Here is a 19,427-nt window from a genome sequence, read left to right as displayed (position 1 = left end):
TCAAAATTCTCAAACCTCAGAAATCTGCTCCAATCTCAGTTTGATAATGGAAGTTTCAAACCCCATAATATCAAACATTCGGCTGTTGGACACGTCACCCCTTATTCCAAACTCTTTTAAATGAGACAGTTTTCCTATGCTTGCGACCAGATTTGTATGAATAATCAACACCTCCAATCCCACAACTTTCCAAGTGAACCTGGGATGCTGATTTAGTTCAAGACAAATTCAGAGTCACTACATTCTTGAGCTGTCCAATGCTATGTGGCAGGCTTACCACCCTATAGTTTTTCAGGCACAAAACCTTCAAACTTTTGAAAGAGAGAGGCTTGGCATAACAGTGAGACCAGGATTTTGATCCAGTAGGCAAATGGTGCTGCAAACTCTGACCCTTCTCTTCTTAGGTATGTCCCTCTAGAAATCTCTATGCTTGAGATTCTAGGGACCCGACCTAAGGTTGAGGGACAGAAGTTCCTCATGGTTTGTGAGCCAAAGGTCTCTGACAGCAGTTCTCGAGGTAGAATATCCTCAGAAATGTCACACATGAATAGTGAAATCTTGCTATAGCTACCCTTGAAGGCGTCCCTTGCATCCTTGAAATAGCACTTGGGGCCTTCTGTTCCAAGACGTGCAAAGCAAGAGCCAACAACGCATCATGAATCCTGTAAACCTTACTCTCCATCCACCATTCAACTGGATAAAAATATGGTGATAAGTGCGTGTTTCCAGAACATTCAGGGCCTCTGCTGTGTTGGCAACCAGCCCCTCCCCTTTCTAACACCTGAATAGATCCCAAAATTTATACTTTATCTTTTGACCAGTCTCACTACCTAATTGCCCAGTCTTCTGGAAACGCAGCAAAGAAGAGAAAGTACTGCTGGATGCCATGAGGCAACAATGCATCATACCCCAACATGAGTCGCTGTTGTTCCTGGAGTCTTCATCGTGCAAGACTAGAAGTCGCTTGGCCCATTCCAGGTGTTGGCTAATGCAGGTACTAATTCGTACCACATTTTGGGAAAAAGGTTACCAAATCCTATCAATGGTATTCATTTAAAGAGGTGCATTTTGTAGTTGTTGGGAGGCTGTGTATTTAATTTGGCTGCTTGATATATGGTTGACTGCATGAAAGGTTTTGCCAGTACTGCAAATAAGGTCTTTTGGTTATGTTTAAGTTCACTTCGTTTTCCACTTTTCTTCTCCATGTTTCTCGGATTAATTTCTGCTGGTCGCTGCACGAATGATTTTGTTATTTACATGCCTGGAACTTGAGCCAGGGGCTAGACCACTTTCTATTGTGCAACTCTTTGTTGGTGGTGACTTGATGTGTTTGAATTGGTCAGTTTCCATCTATTTCTCTATGATGATGGTAAGAAGATAGTTTCGCTTGGTTTCAAATCGCTACTGTTTTGAGTTTAGATGCTTTTGATGCTTGCTTCGATCATCTTTTATTCTGTTTCTTGACTTCTTGGCGCTATGTGTTTGGTCTGGAGACATTGAGTCTGTCCTTAGCACTACCTGCATTGACAGTAGGCCGCAATTGGGTATTCTATTCGGTGTTTAAAAGTATGCTAAGTAGATTGGGGCTTCTGTTGCTTGTCGGATGAAGCACTTAATTCTTTCAGCCTGGAGGTCCTTGGCTTGTGACTGGGACAACAGACTGAACTGTAGTGCTTTGCACTTTCGTGTTACTCTATATGTTCATGTGTTCTCATTATTTTTGTCAGAGCTTAACCTTTGAGAAATAAAGGAAACTAATTATGTATGTATGCTGCTTCACAGTTGAGGCTCCTTGAATTCCCACTACATTCACATAGAGATAGTGGCTCTTCAATGTCTGGGACTGTTTGCCTCTTCTTTCTTCCCTGTCTACCCATTTCATTCGCGCTAGTTCCTAGCCAAGCAAGTTTTATGCATGTATGCAATTAAACATTCTCACCCATACCCAATCCCTTGGCAGTGTGAGTCGCAGCCTACTGTTGCCCTACTACTGCCCACCCACCCTCTCTCATCGTCACCGGCATTGTAAGTCTTAGCCCACCCATCATTGTTTGTTGTTGGTAAGCAAATCACCTTCCCTGCCCCCACCCAAGCAATGTATGCCATGAAACATTTCATTGCATGGCCACGGGATGCCTGTGAATATTTTAAAACTTGATTTCTCTGAGCCAATTTTCAAGCTACCATATGGTTTCATTTGCATTTGCATTTGGTTGTATTCAATTGACCTCGGTTGACCTCGGTTGTCCTTGGAGATTGTTTTTAGTTCTTGGTCACCAGGTTGTCTTCATTTTTACCAAGTTGTCCTCCATTTTAAATTACTTTAAAATTTCATATCAGAACCTTCATGCAGATTAATAAATAAATAATAAATTTTTGGTTTTCAGCTGCCGCTTGACTTTGCCTTGACTATAACATCTGACAACGGCTGGAGCATGTTTGGGCTTCACAAAGTCAAGAGTGAGCCAACAACTACAGTACTACAGTAGATGCTGTGAGTCGACCTTCCCTCTCTTGTTTGTTTAAATATGCTTTTTTCCTGCACCAACAACAGCAGTATCGACCGTGCTCAATGGATTCCTTACTGCTTGAATTGCCTTTGGTCGCCTTCATTGTTTCCCTCTTCTGCTTCATCCTGAATCGTTTTTCAAGAAGTAAGCAGCACTTCAGCCTTCCCCCATCTCCGCCGGCTCTTCCTGTCATTGGCCATCTTCACTTGATAGGAGATCTTCCCCATCACTCCATGCTAGAGCTGTCCAAGAAGTATGGAGAGTTCATGTTTCTTAAGCTTGGCAGCTTGAACACCCTTGTTGTCTCTTCACCAGATGCTGCCAAAATTGTTCTCAAGACTCTCGATCCTGAGTTTGCAATGAAGCCCGAGCATCTGGAGGCCAAATATGCTAGCTGTGGTGGACGAGGTATAATCTTTGCACAGTATGGTGAGCACTGGAGACAAGCCAGGAAGCTCTGCACAGTGCAACTGCTGTCAACAAAAAGAGTTGAATCTGCTGAACCAAATCGAAAATTGGAAATGGGTCTTTTGCTTACAGACCTGTGGAAATGTGCTGAAGATGGTGCTGTTGTGAACTTGACCAACAAACTCTCCGACTTCGCCTTCAACGTAATGCTCAAGATGGTCACAGGCAAGAGCCACTCCAGCAGCGCAAGCAGCACAGATGAAGAGGAGCAAGCGCGTAGCATTAAGGATGGTCTCACGGAATTCGTTCGAGAAGGCACTGGAATGCATATTGCAACTTTCTTTCCGTGGCTCAAGTGGGTCGACAAGCAAGTGTACAAGCTCGTTTCTGTGCACAAGCGTGTTGACAAGATCCTGCAGAGCGAAATTGATCGGCATCGAGAAAAATTGGGAAACTCGCAAGCAAGCATGGAGCAGCAGGACTTTATCGATGTCATGCTAATGGAAAGCGACGCGAACGACGCCAATATCAAAGCAATGACAGTGGTAACGAAAGCTACCCCCGCCTGGAAAGCCCAAGCATTAAGATTCTTTGCTTTGTTTGATGCAGGACGTGCTCGCGGCAAGCACTGACACTGCCTCAATCACATCGGAGTGGGCAATTTCAGAGCTACTGAATCATCCTGCTGCGCTGGCCAAGGTACAAGCCGAATTAGATGAAGTGATAGGCCAAGAACGTACCATGCAAGAGTCGGATATCCGAAGTCTCACGTACCTCCAAGCAGTTATCAACGAAACACTTAGGCTACACCCGCCAGTCCCAATTTATCCCCGCGAGAACTCTGCCCAAGCCTGCATGATCAGCGCCAAATGGGGTGTTCCTGCAAGAACGCGAGTCTTCATAAATGCATATGCAATTGGAAGAGATGAGACGCTGTGGAAGGAGGCGCACCGATTCAAGCCGGAGAGGTTCCTGGAGGAGAAAGTCGGCATCGATGCCCGAGGGCAGGACTTTGAGCTGATACCATTTGGTGCAGGACGCAGAATGTGCCCGGGGATGCAGCTGGGTCTTACCAATGTCATGCTGGCCGTTGGAAGCTTGTTGCACGCATTCAACTGGATCATACCCGGAGCCGATAGTAGCGCCGGCAAGGTAGACATGCAGGAGCACTTCGGGATGACTGTCGCCAGAGCAGTGCCTCTCCAGCTCCTGCCGGTTCCGCGCTTGCCCGCCCATGCTCTAGCCCTAAAGCCTGGAATTTAATCAATCCAGATTCACGCGCGAGTTGTTAAAAACATTATGAAGATTTCTATTAAAAAATTTTATATATATATATATATGTATATATATTTATTTATATATATTTTAAAGTATTATATGATTCAAAGCTAGTTTAAGGTTAAGGAAAGCTTTTAATAAGTGCAAGTACAACTTATAAAATTTAAACAATCAGCAAATTCTGGTGAGTGGACTTTAGGCAATTCTCTATTGTGAGCCGAATTAATGGCTAATCAAATTAAAGAAACTTTAAAACCTTCTGAAAAATATTAAATGATAAGTTATTAAAAAAAATTGCATCAACAATATATAGAGAAACAAAAATTTAAGAGCACTTTTCTCACTTGAGAGATGGGTTTCCTCATTTCAGTTGGTGCAATAACAGTGCATTTCTATCAAGTTTAGAACATCAAATTCTACATTCAGTGTCATTGACACAGAGAAGAATTCTATGGCTCGAGTCGTCCATGCATGATGGTGATATTGACCAGCGTAATGACAACAATGACTCAGCCTGTTTTGCAATGGCCAGCAGCTCAATGCCGCAATTGCTACAGTATTCACTGTAGCAGTTGGAGCTGTTGGCATTCACACTACCACACTCTCCTCCGACTTGCATGAGTCAACAGTTTCTGGACTTAATTTTCTCAAACAGATGGCAATATCAACCAGTATCTGGTGATTTGTAGCACAAAGACACCTATATGAAATGCAAAGGCATGCTTGTTTGGCATGAAACAATGGCTTGGCTTTGTCTGAACCATAGGATTAAAATTCCTATCAAAACACAGACTCCCCACATCTTCTACAACATCAAGGATGGCCGGGGATAGCAGTTATGGCTCAGAACATTTCTTTTGAACATTGTCTGTTCAAGTGAACCTTGACTCAGTAGCTTCATTTTTGAAGTAAACTATATAGTCTTGAATCATTTTCATTCCTTGGGCTATATCTGGGCTTCCAGCTCACTGCCATACATTTTATTGGAAGCAGTGCAGCGCTTGCAGTATTCTTAAGCTGAAATGATTCCGGACGCCCCATCGTTTGGGACTCTAGCTCGTTGAATTAAAATTTTGGGAGGATTGATTGGCTGCTTTTCATCTTCTTCACCTTCTAAGTTTGCTCATTGTTGAGTCTGTTTTTGGACTTTCTCAGGATTATTACTCACAGACATGTCCCCTTGTTAAGGACATCATCCTTAGATCTGTTCAACGCAAGCTCACTCAATCTCCAAATAGCCGCTATAATCAGGCTCTTCTTTCATATAGAGGTAGTGTTTTTGTTTTTCAATCTGGTGACATGATATTGGTTCTTTTCAAACGTCTTTCTATAACTTCTTTGAAAACTAGGGTAAACACACTTTACCCCTTTCTTGCAATGAGGACTAATTTAACATAATTAGTCTACACGTCATCAACAGGCGCAACTTTTCGAATTCTTTCCCGTGCTCCGGGAATGGTGGTCGAGCTGCGCTAGGGCTTCTGAATGGCGCCGGATCACACTTCGCCGTCCTCGTCCTCCACCTACGACCCACAGTCGCTCCAGGATTTGCAGAGAATGAGGGTCGATGATCTCATCTCGTGGCTGTCCGAGAACAAGGCGGATGGTCTTCCACCCAGGGTAAGCTCTCTTCTCTCCGAAAACCAGGGAAAGACTAGATAGAGATGGGGCAGGAAGCACTGAACTTTTAGCTACCAGAGAATTCCCAAAGGCTAGACGGTTGATCCGGGTTTTTTTCTTTCTTGGTTCGATTTTCCAAAGGCGAGGCCTGAGAGTTCTCAGCAGTACGAAGGGGTCTCTCCAGCATCTCTCAAAGATGAAAAGCCACAGCTGCCGGCGAAAGTTTCCCCAAGAAAGCCACTCAAGCGACCACCCTTGCTCTGGAAGACCCGTCGAAACAAAGCAAAGAATGGTGGCGTTGGTAGCGGTGGCTCGTTTTTGCTGAGCTCGGACTTGATCGAGAGGAATGCTGCGAGGTTTAACTCGTTTGACGAGGAGATTGAAAGGCAGAAGTGCTCCCTGGAGAATCACTACTGCACGTATGATGCTATTCGCGAGGAGATCGTCAACGACACCAGAAGTATGGAGCTGTGGAGGGGCATGATGGAGGAAGTCCAGGACTCGGAGCCCGAGTTTATAGAGCGGAAGTTCCCGGATTTCCCTCCGAGTGCCAGCAATATGGAGGACCTTTGCGAAGACGAGGATGAAGATGACTCGCCGGGATGCAAGTTTTTTTCCTTGAGGTTGGCACAGAACAAGTAATCTCGATCTGGTGGTGGTAGAGTATTAGCATAGGCTCGGGGGGAAAAAGAAAAGGACCAGCCAGGGGCAGGGACGAAAGCCATTGACAGGAGGAAAAAACCAACTAAAGAAAAATATTTGCTGGAGAAAACAGCAAAGCACAGTGGCTATGGAAGTATGACAGGAGTTTCTGGTGGTTTTTGTTTGACAGAAGCAAGCCAAAGAGTTTTATGTCAAGATGGCTGAGGCGCTTTTGGTAGAGAGGCAGTCTAGACACGAGCGTGGAAGGCTGCGAATGGTAAGCATAAACTCTACGGACTTTCGGCTTGGCAAGCTCTGAGAATTTTCATGTGTGTAGCTTGGCATTGTCTCCAGGTGACAAAAACAATGAGGTCGCTCTGGTGCTCCTGCTCGCCACCAAGAACGGCTGATGATTTGCCGAAGCGGGTACGTAGAAGTTCTCAAAGCTTTCATATCTCTTCATCGAGTTCTAACGCTAGATTTTCTCTCTTTCTCTCGCAGAGGAGACCATCGTCGGCTCCAGCTTCTACCTCTGGATCACCAAGCCCACCTCCGCCATCGCTGGAGCTAAGCAGGCCGGCGAGGCCCAACCCTTTGAAGCGAACGAGAATGTTTGGGCCGCTTGCTCCTGGCAAGAGGCTCACGCAGCACTGCCTCGACAAGCCGTTCCAGTTGAGGCCACCGGTTGGGCGGAGCCGCCGCAAGAGCAGCTACCAGCAGTCACTGAGGCACACGCTCCGGGGGCCATACCACGTCCTGCTGCTGGTGTTTTGGATTTGCTTCTTTGCGTTTGGTGCTCTTGCGTGGTACTTACAGTATCTCGAGGACAGGAAGAACAGTTCATCCTGGTGGAAGTAGGCGCTCGTTAACTTCTAGCCAAGCCCACTCACTCTCCACGTTTGCGTTCCTTCCAAATCTCGTGGAGGAACTCTCGTGGCCAAGCAATCGATTTTGAGACACCCAAATGGTTAAAAAAAAGATTTTGAGACAACCAGAAGTCTTGGGTGCTTTGAAATGTTCCACGAAAACTTTATAGAAGTCAAATACATTGTTCTCAAATTTTCTATCACACTCCTATCAAAAAGCCCTCCTTTTCTTTTTCTTATGTTAAATAGGCATTGGCAGTTCCTGTGTGTTCTCTCGATCTCACATTACTTCGTTGCCTCCGCCATAGGCACCACCACCGCCACCGAAACCACCACCGCCACCGCCATAGCCACCGCCACCACCGCCGAAGCCACCGCCGCCGAAGTCTTGTCTGGGAGCTGATGGCCTGTCCGAGGCGTAGTCGACGCGAATGCTACGGCCGCCGAGCTCCTGGAAAATGAAAAGACAACCAAGTTAGCAAGGTCCGCTCCCAAAAAGAGATTTTTTCGAGCTTACATGGCCGTCCATTCCTTGGACTGCTGCTTTCGCTTCGTTGTCGTTCTCAAAGGTAACGAAGCCGAATCCTCTCGACCTTCCAGTCTCACGATCCATTATAACTCTCGCTGGGACGGAGAGAACACTGTTAGAGAGGACATTGCAAGAACACAGAAAGAAAAAGCCATGCCAGAGAGCAAACCCAATGCTAGAGAAAAGAAAATGAAAAACCAGGCAAACAAGAAAAGATAAGAGTACCTTCCGTGACTTCGCCGTAGTTCGCGAATGCGGTCCTCAAGGTTCCATCATCAACGCCCCAAGCAAGGCCTGCGGACGATCCATTAGACCCAAAACGAACAAATCCCCGAAAGTGAGCTTACCGCCAATGAAAAGCTTGGAAGCATAGGAGCGGCTGAGAATCTGCATCACCGGCACGGAGACGCTCGCGGCCGCCATGGCGGCGCTCGTTTGCGGCGCCAAGGCGCGCGCGCTCGCGGCCTTCCTCAGGGCGCGCCCGATCGAAGAGGACATCGCCATAGCCGCTGCGCAGCGCAATAGAAAATGCGAGGGCTAGGGTTTAAGGGCTTAGAGAAACCCTAGCTAAGATATTTACCTCTTAAACCCTGATTGCTACTAAGCACACATTTGTTATTAGTAGATAATCAACTCGAAGAACCCTAAACTTTCTTTTCTTTTAGCTCGCAATGCTCTTCGTATTGGGAATCTCCGAGAGCAGGTCGAGGAAGTTCCGGTAGCTCGGCGGGTTTTGCTGCATTTCCTTCTGCGTCTTGGCGTAATCGACGCGAATGCTGCGACCGGCGAAGTCCTGGAAACGATCCATCAAAGATTTCAGCGAAGAATTCGAAGAACTCGCCCGCAGAGTACCTTCCCATCCATGGATTCCAGCGCTTCCTTGGCTTCGTCCTCCCGCTTGAATGTGACGAATCCAAAGCCCTTTGATCTACCAGTGTCTGGATCGGTCATGACTTTCGCTGGAAACAAGAAGAATTCAGTGAAATCGCGCCCGCATTGCCGGACAATCGCCAAGAACTCACTGTCAATCACGTCGCCAAACTCCTCAAACGCGCCGCGCAGCGATAGATCATCGACTCCCCACGCGAGGCCTGCAATGCCGGAAACAAAGAGAGAGAATGGAGCTGTAGCGAAGAAGCGAGTACTGGACCATTTACATATAGCTTGCACGCTCTCATGTAGCGCGCCTTGGGCCGATTGCGCAGCACCCGGTTGCTCACCGCCATAAGAACCCTAAAACCCCTGTACACGTAGCTCTACACGTGTCGTTGTTGTGCCGACGTGTCAGCCATTGACTTTGCGTGGCGCAAATCTGTCTTGCCACGCAAGCCACGTCTCTGCCAACGTGTAAAGCACGTGGACTTCCTTGTCTTTGCCCTTTCGGTTGGCCATTTGGAAGGGAAAATGTGGCGAGCGCCTGTGGTGTTGCTTTTGCTGGTTTGTTGCGCGCAAGAACTCGCTAGGGTTTCGAGCTCCCATGATCGTCCCTCCGCGGAGCGTCCAATGCAGGTAGAGACCGCCGATCTTCTTTCTCTCCTCCGCCGCGAGGGCAAGGCGTGCCAGGAGAGCTATGGGATTTTCCCGTGCTCCGAAAAGCTGGGAGGCAGCGTCTTCTTGCTCATCGTCTACAGCTACGCGTTCGTCAAGGCCGCGCAGCTCCTCCTCAATGGCAGCGAGCTGCTGCTGGAGATCGCGCATCCGGGGATCGTCGGTGGCCTTTGCCTCCCAATCATTTGTACCATTCCAGACGCAGCGGTGATTCTCGGTAAGAGTTCCAGGTCTTTTCCTTCCACTTTCTTCTTTCTCTTTGGTCGTTTGATAGTTCTTGGTTGATAGTTTCTGGGATCTTTGGAGACAAGGAAACGGCCCAGTCCCAGGTGATGATCGGCATGGGTGTTCTAGCGGGTTCTACTGTTCTTCTGCTTACAATGCTCTGGGGGACTGCGCTGATCGTCGGGCGCTGCGATCTCTACGAGATAAATGGTCACAAGTACGCGAGAGAGAAAACTCTCACCAAAGGATTCCATCTCACTGGTACTGTTCTTTGTCTCTTTCAGATTTTATTTTTGCTTAGCTTCGGATTACTTTGCAGAGACTGGAGTCACTCTGACGAAACAGACAACTTACGTAGCGTGGATATTAGTCTTGAGTGTATTACCATGCATCGTCGTCCAGCTTCCGCAAATTCTCGGGGCGCCTGCGCTGAGTAGAGTTTTTGTGATCATTGGCAGCGTCATGGCTTTTCTCGGCTTCGTAGCGTACTGCGTGTACCAGGTAACTTTGCTGCGGCAGTGTGGTGATATGTTTTTCTCTTTCATAGGTGATGACTCCATGGATCCAACAAGTAATGGTAGACTGGCACAGGCATCGCTACAGAAGATCTCATGCTCTACACCGAGCTCACATTTATTCTCGTCAGAAACGGTGGGGAGATCTTTTGCTGAACGGGGAGAAGTTACTGAATTACGAAGTCCTTCGAAGGTTCGTTGCTTGTCGTGTTTGACATTTTCTAGACTAAAACGACTGTTTGTTGTTGGTTTCGTACAGGCTGTTTCATTTCTTCGACCAGAACGGTGACGGGCTCCTTTCAGAGAGGGAGCTGAAAAACTTTATAAAAACCATTGGCCTGACTCATGACAGCAATATCCCCGAAGGACTGGAAGCGAAGATCTGGATGGAAGAGTTTGATCACGAGAGGGACGGCAAGCTTTCCTTGGTCGAGTTTGAAGAAGGGATGGCAAACTGGCTCAACAGTTCCAAGCTCGGACTCGAGTTTGTGAAGCATCGTTCCTTTAAGGGGGATCGTACCACCTCTGGACACTGGGCAGAGATTGCAAAGGTATGTAGCGTTACTTTCACAGTTGGTCCGCGATTCTTTTCATTTATTCCTTCTTCGTACAGGAAGCTCAGTCCTCTTTATATGCTCTTTTAGAGGACGAAGAAGTTCACGCTCTCGAAGATACTGAAGATCCCAATGGTGTTACTACTACTATACAAGAAGTGGACGTCGTGGAGGAACCACCGCCGAGTACTCTCGGAGGAATCCTAGTGACAGCCACGGCGTGCTTGCTGGGAGGGATGGCACTGGCGTGCATCTTTGCTGCTCCTCTGGTGGACACCATCGACGATTTCTCCAGAGCCTCTCACATCCCGGCCTTCTTCGTCTCCTTCGTGGTGACACCGATCGCGACGAGCTCCAGCGAGGTGATCTCTTCCATCACTTTTGCTTCGAAGAAGCAGAAGCGTGGAATCTCGGTAACTTACTCTCAGGTACTCTGGAAATCTCTGTAGAAGCTCGCTTGAACTTACGCTTTTGTTCTTGTCTTTCACACAGCTCTATGGCTCCGTTGTGCTCAATAACACGCTTTGCTTGGGGCTGTTCCTGGCGATCGTGGCTGCTCGAGGCCTGGTGTGGGATTTCTCGGCGGAAGTTTTGATCATGGCTCTAGCAACCATGGCGATGGGATGCGTGGGTGGGCTTTTCACGACGATTCCACTCTTCATGGCGTTTGGAGCGTTTCTTCTCTATCCACTGTCGCTTGGTTTAGTCGTGCTTCTCAACCAGTTCCTGGGATGGCACTAGACTACATGCGAGCTTTATAAAAATCTAACGGTCGGCAGGAGTCTATAAACGTGTTTTGGGCCCAGATCCGACGGCTGGGAGGGCTCGGGGATCGAACGACAGAGCTTTCGTTGCCTCATTTGCGTCCTAGGGTTTTTGTGCTTCTTCTTTCTTGGCTGGGAGTCTCTCCGGGCGCCTGAGCGGATCGACGAGCAGCCATGGGGCTCACCTTCACGAAGCTCTTCCAGCGCCTCTTCGCGAAGAAGGAGATGCGAATCCTCATGGTGGGGCTCGATGCAGCTGGTAAGACCACCATTCTCTACAAGCTCAAGCTGGGCGAGATCGTGACGACCATCCCGACCATCGGTAAGCGCGTATTTCGATCGGGATCTGGTCGATCTGGGTTGTCGGGTTCTAGATCTTGACCAATTTTGTGCTCGCTCTTTTGCAGGATTTAATGTTGAGACGGTCGAGTACAAGAACATCAGCTTCACCGTGTGGGATGTTGGCGGTCAGGACAAGGTCGGGATCTCTCTCTTTTTTTCTTCATCTTTGTGTCTTTTTTCTTCTTTCTGACAATTCTTTGTTCTGGGAGCGCAGATCCGACCCTTGTGGAGACACTATTTCCAGAACACGCAAGGTCTGATCTTCGTGGTTGATAGCAACGACAGAGACCGTGTTGTGGAAGCCAGGGACGAGCTCCACCGGATGCTCAACGAGGTCTGAAAGCTTTGCTCTTTTGTGGGGTTCTCACGATGAGATTTGCTCCTTCCAGGACGAGCTGAGAGATGCGGTGCTGTTGGTATTCGCGAACAAGCAAGATCTTCCCAACGCCATGAACGCTGCCGAGATCACCGACAAGCTCGGCTTGCATTCCCTCCGCCAGCGTCACTGGTAAGCAAATCTCTTCCCTCTTTTGAGATCTCTCTAAGATCTAAACGCTTTGGTTTTTGGATTCCATAGGTACATCCAGAGCACTTGTGCTACCTCCGGAGAGGGTCTCTACGAAGGGCTCGACTGGCTGTCGAACAACATCGCGAACAAGGTAGCCAAACCTTTTTTTCTCTCTTTTCTCGATTCGTGGCTTCTTTGCTTGGATTCTCGATTCTTATTCTCGGGATCTAAAGTTTGTGTGGTGGCGAATTCCAGGGCTGAGTGATTGCCGTGGGGACCGGTCGATCCATTTGAAGTTTTGCGCTTTCATCATCGTCCATTGCATGACTACCTACAAATATATAGACTACAAATGTGGCTTTGCTTAGATATAAATGAATTCTCTTCTTTCATTACGTATATAAATACGTTGTTTTCTATCAATCACGAGGGTTTTACACGAGATTTAGGGTTTTGCCTATGCCAGTGACGCGTGCATGGATTTCCAGGCTCTTCCATGCGGCTTCTTCGCCATCGATAGAATCCCGGGCTGCGGCATTGTGGAGCGATCATCAATACACAGCAGCGCTCGCGCTGATCGAGAAGGATCCCGGTGGAGCTCCTCCCGGATTGCTAGATCGCGCTCGGCTCCTCAAGGATCAAAGCGAGCGAGGGAGCCACGATCTCTCCGACTACTACTTGGATAAGATTCCTCCCAGGGACGCCGCGGAGTACCTCGGCCCGGTGGAAATTCGCAAGACCGAGGATGGAAGAGGGCGGGGTGTGTTTCTCACTGCAAATGCCGGCGCTGGCGATTTGCTCTTCGTGAACACCGCGGTCATGGAATTCCAGGAGGATGAGATTGATCCAGATTTTGTGAGGATGAAAGAAAAGCTATTGCGCAGGGTCGTGGAGCGATGCAAATCGAGCTCGCGCGCTGCGGCGCAAGTAAGTTCTATGTATACTGCTCGCTCGCTGGAGATGGAAGTGCCGCCCATGGGCATCTTTGCCCCAAATTCGAGCTCTTGCGAGCTGGGAGGAGGATTCAATCGAGGCGAGGAGCTAGGAGGATTCGATCAAGGCGAGGATTCGGCAATGCCAGCTTGGGACGAGGGCTATGATTTCTGGGGGAGGAACTTCTTTGGTCTCTGGCCCTTCCATAGCTTTGTGAATCACTCGTGCTGCGAGGCCAATCTCTCATCGCGGAAGATCGGCAATGCCTTCTACGCGTACGCCGCTCGCGATCTGGAATCCGGGAGCGAGCTCCTTGAGGCGTACTGGAGCGCGATCGCGTTACAGCCCTACCGCAAGCGCAGATCGATCCTCCCGTTCCCCTGCCACTGCGCGAGGTGTGAATTCGAGCAAAGGCTGGAGCGCGAGAACCCAGAACTGGAATTCACGGAGAACTGGGAGAAATCGCTGGCTGGATTGAGCCGGCGAGAGAGGGGATGGCTGCGAGCCTCGCATTTCCACGCGTATATGAGATCTCTCGACAGGGAAATTCCAGAGGAAGAATTTCTAGAATCGTGCCGCGAGGTCTCGCCGGGATCGTTCCTGGCGCTTCAGGCCGCCTTGCATTTCATGGCGCCCGGCCGAGACAATTCCCGACTCGAGGATTTCGCGCGCGCCACAGCGATCGAAGCGTGCGGGCGGCAGAAGGAAGAAGTGATCCAAGCCATAGTCACGAAATTTAGGGTTTATGGTTAGCTAGGGTTTAGGCGATGGCGCTGGCGAGGACGACGCGGCTTCGCGCGATCCGGGAGCTCCTGCTCCTTCCCAAGCGATCTCCCAATGCAGGTGTGTGAGGTTTCGCAATTCGCCGCTCTGCCGATGCTCATCTTCTCGCGATCCAGGGCAATGCCGGGAATTTCGAGCGACGAGCGTCCTCCGCGACAATCTGGAGGAGATTATCATGGTACGTGCGCTGCGCTGCTAGATTCTCACGCCAGGAAAGTTTTCCAGAGAATCTCGGCCAAGGGGAACCAGGCCCGGGGCGCGCTGGCACCGCTCGTCGGCGTTGGGCCGAGCAAGCCGTATCGCCTCTCGGGCGAGGACTCGGAGTGGTCGGAGAACTTCACCATGAAGCCGCTGGACCGGCAGCTCAAGAAGAAGCAGCTATGGCTCGAGTGTAAGAAGGCCTGGCAGATGAAAACACAGGTGGATGGCAGCATTCTCAACGTCGTGAGGGGCGGATTCGCGGTTTCCATCGCCGGATTCGTGGCGTTCATGCCCCGGAGCATGAGGAAGACCGCCAACGTCCACTCCAAGTTCTACATTCTCAACGTGAGAGCCGACAACAACGAGCTCATCGTCGGCGAGGCCGAGGGGACTGCCATGACTTGGTCGAAGCTCTTCCGGTTCTACAAGAGGAGCTTGCAGCGGCTGGACGTGGTGGTGTGGATCAAAGGCACGGTGGTGGCGCATGCCAAGAACGGCTATTGCGTAGCTCTTGCCGGGCACTTGGCTTTTCTACCCAAGGAGTACAGGAGGAGCACCCGGCTCGACTCGACGTTCCGGATCATGACCATGTATCCCAGGACGGGGAAGATCGTCGTCCAGGAAGTGAACACCAAGCACTTCGCGTCGCTAGCGCCGGTGGCGGTCGAGGAAGACAAGAACAACGACAGTGAGGAAGACGAGAAGTTGGATCGAGGAGGAGTGACGCGGTGAGGATTTCGAGAATTTGCAGTGGAGGCAGGCACTCAGCTCAAGACTTTCCAGGTAGGTGGTGCCTGGTATTTCATTTATGATGTTACCTATGTTCTTGGGGTTCTAAAACGCGAGTCTTTTCAATTGCCTAGGTACTCCACTCGTACTGTGTCACTTTCACGGGGCTTTTCCGTCTTTCAGTTTCCTTCCTGGCTCATGCTCGATGGGGATGCCGCGCTTCTCGTCCGAGCTCAAGAGAGGGATCATGAGGGGCAGCTCAGAAGTCGCTTACTTGGGATCGATTCTGGGCCTGCTGGCATTCCTGCAAGCGATTCTTCCTCGAGAGATTTGGTACGTGCTACAGGAATGGGTCCGAAAGCTACTGCTTTGGGTGTCTTTCTACATCAGAGTGGATGTCTACGAGCTGGACGACAACCACAGCAATGAGATTTATGATGCGGTGAAGCTGCATATCGCGAGCATCACAGCCGATCAGTACGCTTCCGCGCGAAGGCTCACCATCAGCAAAGCGAAAGGCGCGGTGAAGCCGAGCTTTCGCCCGGCTACCAACGAGCAAATCGTCGATACATTCCAGGGAGTCCAGTTCTGGTGGGTGCATCGCGTCAAGCCTCTCCAGCCGAAAGGAAGTTCTCCAGCTTATTGGGGCCAGAGTAGGTCTGACGAGAAGCGGTACTTCACTCTCACGCTCCACCGACGCTATCGACAAAGTTTGCTACCGGCCTACTTGGATCACATTGCCGAGAATGCTAAAGAGCTGGATCGCCAGAACAGGGCCAGGAAGCTCTACACGAACGCTCAAAGTGATGGAAGGAGGCCCTGGGAGTATGTCCCTTTCAAGCATCCCGCGACTTTCAAGAGCATGGCTATTGACGATGGTCTCAAGCGGAAGATCATGGATGATCTCAATGCCTTCAAAGTTGGACAGAGCTTCTACGACAGAGTGGGGAGGGCATGGAAGCGGGGTTACTTGCTATATGGCCCGCCTGGGACCGGGAAGTCCTCGCTCATCGCTGCTATAGCAAACTTCACCGACTACGATGTCTACGATTTGGAGCTGACGGAAGTGAAGAGTAATGCGGAGCTGAGAAGGTTGCTTATGAACGTCAAGAATAAGTCGGTGATCGTGATCGAGGATATAGACTGCTCGCTGGAGCTACAGAACCGTGGACAGCTACCGAAAGATGTGGAGAGCGCCGCAGAAGAAGAACTCGCCGCAAGTGCCGATCAGAGAAAGAAGAAGGAGAAGGCCGACAGGGAGAGAAGCAGGGTCACTCTTTCTGGAGTTCTCAACTTCACCGACGGGCTTTGGTCGTCAATCGGGGACGAGAGGATTCTCATCTTTACGACAAATCACATCGACCAACTCGACCCCGCGCTGCTTCGCTCTGGCCGCATGGACTTCCACATTCTGATGACGTACTGCTCCTTCCAAGCGTTCAAAGTCTTGGCGTCAACGTACCTCCTCCTCGACGATCACGAGCTGTTCGTGGAGATTGAAGAGCTCCTGGGAGCAGTACAGATTACTCCTGCTGACGTAGCCGAAGTTTTCATCCAGTACAAGAACAAACCGGATGCTGCGCTCGAGAAGCTAATCAAGGAACTTCAAGCTAGAACTTCCGGAGGAGGAGACTGACATTCGTATGAGAAAGGCTTCGAGCATTGCATGGTACGTCCATCTAAGTTTAATCAGATAGATTTCACGTTTCTACTAAAGTTGTGGTGTCTGGGATATTTTCCTCTGTGGCCGCCTTCTTGGCCTTGGAGTTCCTGAGAGCTGCAATCTAGCGCAGCCGTCACGATGCTCCTGTTCTGGATCAGAAGCTCTGCGATCTCAGCCGGCGCGACCTGATAAGCTCCTCGATCCTTGGAGTTAGATGGTGGTCGTCAAGCGGAGTCGCAGTAGGAGAGGTGGATGTGCATATCCATGCTCCCAGAGTGCCGGATCGAGTTCCTCGATGTGATTCGGGGTGACGATGAGGATCCGCTCGCTGCCGGTGGACGACCAGAGGTCATCGGTGAAGTTGAGAAGGCCCGACAAGGTAACTTTGCTTTTCTCCTCGTCTTCATCATCCTCGTTTTCATCCTTCTCTTTGCTCTTTTTCTTCTCCTCGGGCTCCAGGCGCTTCTTCAAGTTGAGCGAGCAGTCGATGTCCTCGATCGGTGGTGCTTAGCTTCAAGTTGTTCTTGACGTCGGTGCGTAGACGTCGTAACTGGTGAAGTGAGCTATGGCAGCGATGAGCAACGACCGGGCCGGGCCGTAGAGGACATATCCCCGCTTCAATGCTCGACCGATCTTCCGGAAGTAAGCCTCGCCGTCCATGAATCCCAGGAGATCATCCTTGATCCTGCGCTTGAGCTCCCCCATAGGTGGTGGGGTGGTCGAAAGGCACGGATTAGTCGAAAGGCACAGAAATAGGTAAAGAGCTTTTTCTTCTGGTTCTTACGCTGGACGCTCTATGACGTGCTCCAGGTAGTCGGGGACGAGAGTGTGCATGCCACGACCAGAGTGAAAGATCGCTTCTGAGATATGCCGCTGCTGCTCTCGACGACCCGGCGGACCCACTTGAAAGGCACGCCGCGGAAGATCTCGGCGACGCTCTCGGCCGAAGTTTGGCGCGCGAGAGAGCCGCTGGTTGAATGTCGACGCGCCGATCCAGTTGATGGTGGTTTTCGGAGACCATGTGGGGAGAGAAGATAGGAGTAACTGTCGCGGAGCTCTGTGTTGACAATGAGACCGATGATGGAGCCGATATAAGCCACGCCATTGTCTCCGGTCTCATTTCTCAAATGTCTTTCATACATATTTTTTGTAGGGAATATACTTAAAATATCTAAGTATATTTTAGCAATATAATCATTAACCTTGATGTTTAATGGTAATTTCTTAATTAGAATGTTCAAAGAAGGCGTTTATGTTTTGGACTTTGTTACCACGACATAGATCTAGACCACATCTTGTAGATCATAATCAAAAAATCTAAATAGTACTAGAGCATCAATGCTGCTAAAGTAATGCTTTCGAAGCAATCTTAGTTTCTCTTGGCACACAATGAACTCTACATTCTTGTAATAAACCTTCATATTAAATCCTACAAAGTCTCGTTAGATGAGAAATCTAGAAAGAATGCCAAGAAGAAAGCCATAAAAAAACAGAGATGGAAGCAGCTGTGACACTAAAATCAAATAAATAGTTTAGAGAGGTAAGTTGTGGTTTCTTCCTGGTCCAATGGCTGTATCTTTTGATTGCATGCTTCTTGGTCTTCTTGTCAGTGATGGACTAATCCTTACAAGTTAGTTCTTGTTGGGGTGGGATGCTGCTGGCAAGGTAACAATTCTGTTCAAGGTACATAATGGGGAAATCACGGTTCCAACATTTGATACCTAATCTTGTACAAACACAAGAAGAAAAGAAAAAAGATCAACACAAAGAAGAAGAATGTGTGGAGGGACAAAAGGTACTTCTAGGATTTCTTTGCTCTTAGGCTAAAACCTTGATTGATTGAGGGAGACTACCACAAATCACCCACCACCAAGAAGTGCCTTGCAATCCATCACTACTACATGTGCTTTGCTTTGAGAAGGCTTGTTACTCTCATTGGCAACTGTCAGTTTTCAATCTTGGCAATTGAAAAGTAATGTTTATGTGTTTGAAAATAATGTTTTTGAGCAAACATAAAAAAAGTGTCAATTTTTCTAGGTTTTGGTGTAGGCCACTAAAGATGATCATAGCTATAGTCTGCTGCTTATATAAGAAGTTTGACTTCTTTCAATGTTTTTCTAATAACTTTCTAAGTCAATCAATAAAATCAAACCCAAAACCTCTTTAATACCAAATGTAAACTTTTAAATTTAAACTTCCTGGAAAGTCACCTAAATCAATATTAATATGGGATGTATGTAAGACACGGACTGATGCTGCTGCTCTCAAAGTCAAGTCTATCCACAAAGATAGTCTACTTGACATTGAGGTTTTTAACAACATACAATAGTCATTTTGTGTCATCACTTGGATGGTAGACTATTGTACTCGAGGTGGGAAAAATGGGTGCACTCTTATTTATGAGCCTTTTCCTTCTATATTTAAATTTTTATAGGTCCATCTTTCGAGTTATTCCCTTTGGTTGTTTACAAATTTTAGTGGCTATACTTGGACTGTCTAATATCTATATATAAATATAAGTCTTGGTAATCCTAATTCATCTTGTTTACCACTATTCTTAAGATCCTCTCATTAATATTTTTTGTTGATAATAATTATTTGTTCGTGATTTCTTTACATAGAAGGTGGTGGCAAGGATTAGGCTCCTAATGGGCTTGAGCAACAGTTAGTATTGGTGTTTGCACAATTGACTCAAAACTAAGGATTGCAACACTTAGTTGCAAAAAAATGCCTCATTTATGCTTAGAAGATACAGTTTATTTTTGTGTCTAATACAATTTTCTAGGCTACCCATAAAGGATGCCCAATT

At 48.5% G+C, this 19,427-nt stretch overlaps 7 protein-coding genes and 1 pseudogene across 11 annotated transcripts; 6 read left to right on the top strand and 2 right to left on the bottom strand.

Moving 5' to 3' along the window:
- Positions 1 to 2,572: 2,572 nt before the first annotated feature.
- On the top strand, positions 2,573 to 4,276 carry LOC112348547 (cytochrome P450 71A1-like). Its single transcript, XM_024681310.1, has 2 exons — positions 2,573 to 3,463; positions 3,528 to 4,276. The coding sequence occupies exons 1-2, from the start codon at positions 2,573 to 2,575 to the stop codon at positions 4,179 to 4,181; spliced, it is 1,545 nt and encodes a 514-aa protein (XP_024537078.1). The 3' UTR covers positions 4,182 to 4,276.
- A 1,355-nt stretch (positions 4,277 to 5,631) lies between these two features.
- On the top strand, positions 5,632 to 7,536 carry LOC9663235. Of its 3 annotated transcripts, none has more exons than XM_024687370.1 (4): positions 5,632 to 5,816; positions 6,649 to 6,735; positions 6,796 to 6,884; positions 6,960 to 7,536. In XM_024687370.1, exons 3-4 carry the CDS (start codon positions 6,825 to 6,827, stop codon positions 7,314 to 7,316), a joined length of 417 nt encoding a protein of 138 aa, XP_024543138.1. In that variant the 5' UTR covers positions 5,632 to 5,816; positions 6,649 to 6,735; positions 6,796 to 6,824; the 3' UTR covers positions 7,317 to 7,536. The 3 variants fall into 2 exon arrangements, with proteins under 3 accessions (XP_024543138.1, XP_024543142.1, XP_024543135.1); XM_024687367.1 differs by having other exon boundaries at positions 5,632 to 6,735.
- On the bottom strand, positions 7,488 to 9,095 carry LOC9646882 (glycine-rich RNA-binding protein 2, mitochondrial). The gene is made up of 8 exons (XM_002961682.2): positions 9,004 to 9,095; positions 8,876 to 8,944; positions 8,706 to 8,812; positions 8,518 to 8,646; positions 8,201 to 8,390; positions 8,079 to 8,147; positions 7,842 to 7,948; positions 7,488 to 7,775 (listed from the first exon to the last, which is right to left on the bottom strand). The coding sequence occupies exons 1-8, from the start codon at positions 9,077 to 9,079 to the stop codon at positions 7,605 to 7,607; spliced, it is 918 nt and encodes a 305-aa protein (XP_002961728.2). The 5' UTR covers positions 9,080 to 9,095; the 3' UTR covers positions 7,488 to 7,604.
- Positions 9,096 to 9,273: 178 nt separating this feature from the next.
- Positions 9,274 to 11,551, top strand: LOC9646881 (sodium/calcium exchanger NCL2). Its single transcript, XM_024687327.1, has 7 exons — positions 9,274 to 9,618; positions 9,690 to 9,887; positions 9,946 to 10,127; positions 10,174 to 10,334; positions 10,401 to 10,692; positions 10,755 to 11,123; positions 11,188 to 11,551. Exons 1-7 carry the CDS (start codon positions 9,357 to 9,359, stop codon positions 11,434 to 11,436), a joined length of 1,713 nt encoding a protein of 570 aa, XP_024543095.1. The 5' UTR covers positions 9,274 to 9,356; the 3' UTR covers positions 11,437 to 11,551.
- Positions 11,552 to 11,562: 11 nt separating this feature from the next.
- On the top strand, positions 11,563 to 12,714 carry LOC9646880 (ADP-ribosylation factor 2). The gene is made up of 6 exons (XM_002962179.2): positions 11,563 to 11,781; positions 11,867 to 11,937; positions 12,016 to 12,135; positions 12,191 to 12,309; positions 12,379 to 12,460; positions 12,565 to 12,714. Exons 1-6 carry the CDS (start codon positions 11,634 to 11,636, stop codon positions 12,568 to 12,570), a joined length of 546 nt encoding a protein of 181 aa, XP_002962225.1. The 5' UTR covers positions 11,563 to 11,633; the 3' UTR covers positions 12,571 to 12,714.
- A 1,214-nt stretch (positions 12,715 to 13,928) lies between these two features.
- Positions 13,929 to 15,189, top strand: LOC9663234. Of its 2 annotated transcripts, XR_002993856.1 has the most exons (4): positions 13,929 to 14,085; positions 14,142 to 14,203; positions 14,251 to 15,009; positions 15,090 to 15,189. XR_002993856.1 is itself a non-coding variant. In XM_002962178.2 (3 exons), exons 1-3 carry the CDS (start codon positions 14,010 to 14,012, stop codon positions 14,956 to 14,958), a joined length of 846 nt encoding a protein of 281 aa, XP_002962224.1. In that variant the 5' UTR covers positions 13,930 to 14,009; the 3' UTR covers positions 14,959 to 15,086. The 2 variants fall into 2 exon arrangements, 1 of the variants encoding a protein (XP_002962224.1); XM_002962178.2 differs by lacking the exon at positions 15,090 to 15,189 and having other exon boundaries at positions 13,930 to 14,085; positions 14,251 to 15,086.
- Positions 15,138 to 17,796, top strand: LOC112350694 (AAA-ATPase At3g28510-like). 2 transcript variants are annotated; one of them, XM_024687338.1, is made up of 4 exons: positions 15,138 to 16,624; positions 16,673 to 16,997; positions 17,078 to 17,374; positions 17,429 to 17,796. In XM_024687338.1, exon 1 carries the CDS (start codon positions 15,161 to 15,163, stop codon positions 16,589 to 16,591), a length of 1,431 nt encoding a protein of 476 aa, XP_024543106.1. In that variant the 5' UTR covers positions 15,138 to 15,160; the 3' UTR covers positions 16,592 to 16,624; positions 16,673 to 16,997; positions 17,078 to 17,374; positions 17,429 to 17,796. The 2 variants fall into 2 exon arrangements, with proteins under 2 accessions (XP_024543106.1, XP_024543102.1); XM_024687334.1 differs by having other exon boundaries at positions 15,138 to 16,997.
- LOC9662543 lies at positions 16,843 to 17,374 on the bottom strand (annotated as a pseudogene).
- Positions 17,797 to 19,427: the final 1,631 nt, after the last annotated feature.

Source organism: Selaginella moellendorffii, unplaced genomic scaffold, assembly GCF_000143415.4.
Source record: "Selaginella moellendorffii unplaced genomic scaffold, v1.0 SELMOscaffold_1, whole genome shotgun sequence".
NCBI classification, from domain to species: domain Eukaryota; kingdom Viridiplantae; phylum Streptophyta; class Lycopodiopsida; order Selaginellales; family Selaginellaceae; genus Selaginella; species Selaginella moellendorffii.
Note: the sequence above shows the minus strand (reverse complement) of the source record. Positions and strands in the feature narration are given on the sequence as shown.

Bases quoted from the DNA above. Each gene is read 5' to 3' on its own strand.
- LOC9663235 (XM_024687370.1), top strand. From the start codon at position 6,825: ATGAGGTCGCTCTGGTGCTCCTGCTCGCCACCAAGAACGGCTGATGAT. The intron at 6,885-6,959 runs GTACGTAGAAGT...TTTCTCTCGCAG, and splicing joins CTGATGATTTGCCGAAGCGG to AGGAGACCATCGTCGGCTCC.
- LOC112348547 (XM_024681310.1), top strand. From the start codon at position 2,573: ATGGATTCCTTACTGCTTGAATTGCCTTTGGTCGCCTTCATTGTTTCC. The intron at 3,464-3,527 runs GTAACGAAAGCT...TGTTTGATGCAG, and splicing joins ATATCAAAGCAATGACAGTG to GACGTGCTCGCGGCAAGCAC.
- LOC9646880 (XM_002962179.2), top strand. From the start codon at position 11,634: ATGGGGCTCACCTTCACGAAGCTCTTCCAGCGCCTCTTCGCGAAGAAG. The intron at 12,136-12,190 runs GTCTGAAAGCTT...TGCTCCTTCCAG, and splicing joins TCCACCGGATGCTCAACGAG to GACGAGCTGAGAGATGCGGT. The intron at 12,310-12,378 runs GTAAGCAAATCT...TGGATTCCATAG, and splicing joins TCCCTCCGCCAGCGTCACTG to GTACATCCAGAGCACTTGTG.
- LOC9663234 (XM_002962178.2), top strand. From the start codon at position 14,010: ATGGCGCTGGCGAGGACGACGCGGCTTCGCGCGATCCGGGAGCTCCTG. The intron at 14,086-14,141 runs GTGTGTGAGGTT...CTCGCGATCCAG, and splicing joins CAAGCGATCTCCCAATGCAG to GGCAATGCCGGGAATTTCGA. The intron at 14,204-14,250 runs GTACGTGCGCTG...AAAGTTTTCCAG, and splicing joins ATCTGGAGGAGATTATCATG to AGAATCTCGGCCAAGGGGAA.
- LOC9646882 (XM_002961682.2), bottom strand. From the start codon at position 9,079: ATGGCGGTGAGCAACCGGGTGCTGCGCAATCGGCCCAAGGCGCGCTAC. The intron at 8,945-9,003 runs GTCCAGTACTCG...CCGGCATTGCAG, and splicing joins GTGCAAGCTATATGTAAATG to GCCTCGCGTGGGGAGTCGAT. The intron at 7,949-8,078 runs GTACTCTTATCT...TCTCCGTCCCAG, and splicing joins CTACGGCGAAGTCACGGAAG to CGAGAGTTATAATGGATCGT.
- LOC112350694 (XM_024687338.1), top strand. From the start codon at position 15,161: ATGGGGATGCCGCGCTTCTCGTCCGAGCTCAAGAGAGGGATCATGAGG.
- LOC9646881 (XM_024687327.1), top strand. From the start codon at position 9,357: ATGCAGGTAGAGACCGCCGATCTTCTTTCTCTCCTCCGCCGCGAGGGC. The intron at 9,619-9,689 runs GTAAGAGTTCCA...CTTGGTTGATAG, and splicing joins AGACGCAGCGGTGATTCTCG to TTTCTGGGATCTTTGGAGAC. The intron at 10,128-10,173 runs GTAACTTTGCTG...TCTCTTTCATAG, and splicing joins TAGCGTACTGCGTGTACCAG to GTGATGACTCCATGGATCCA.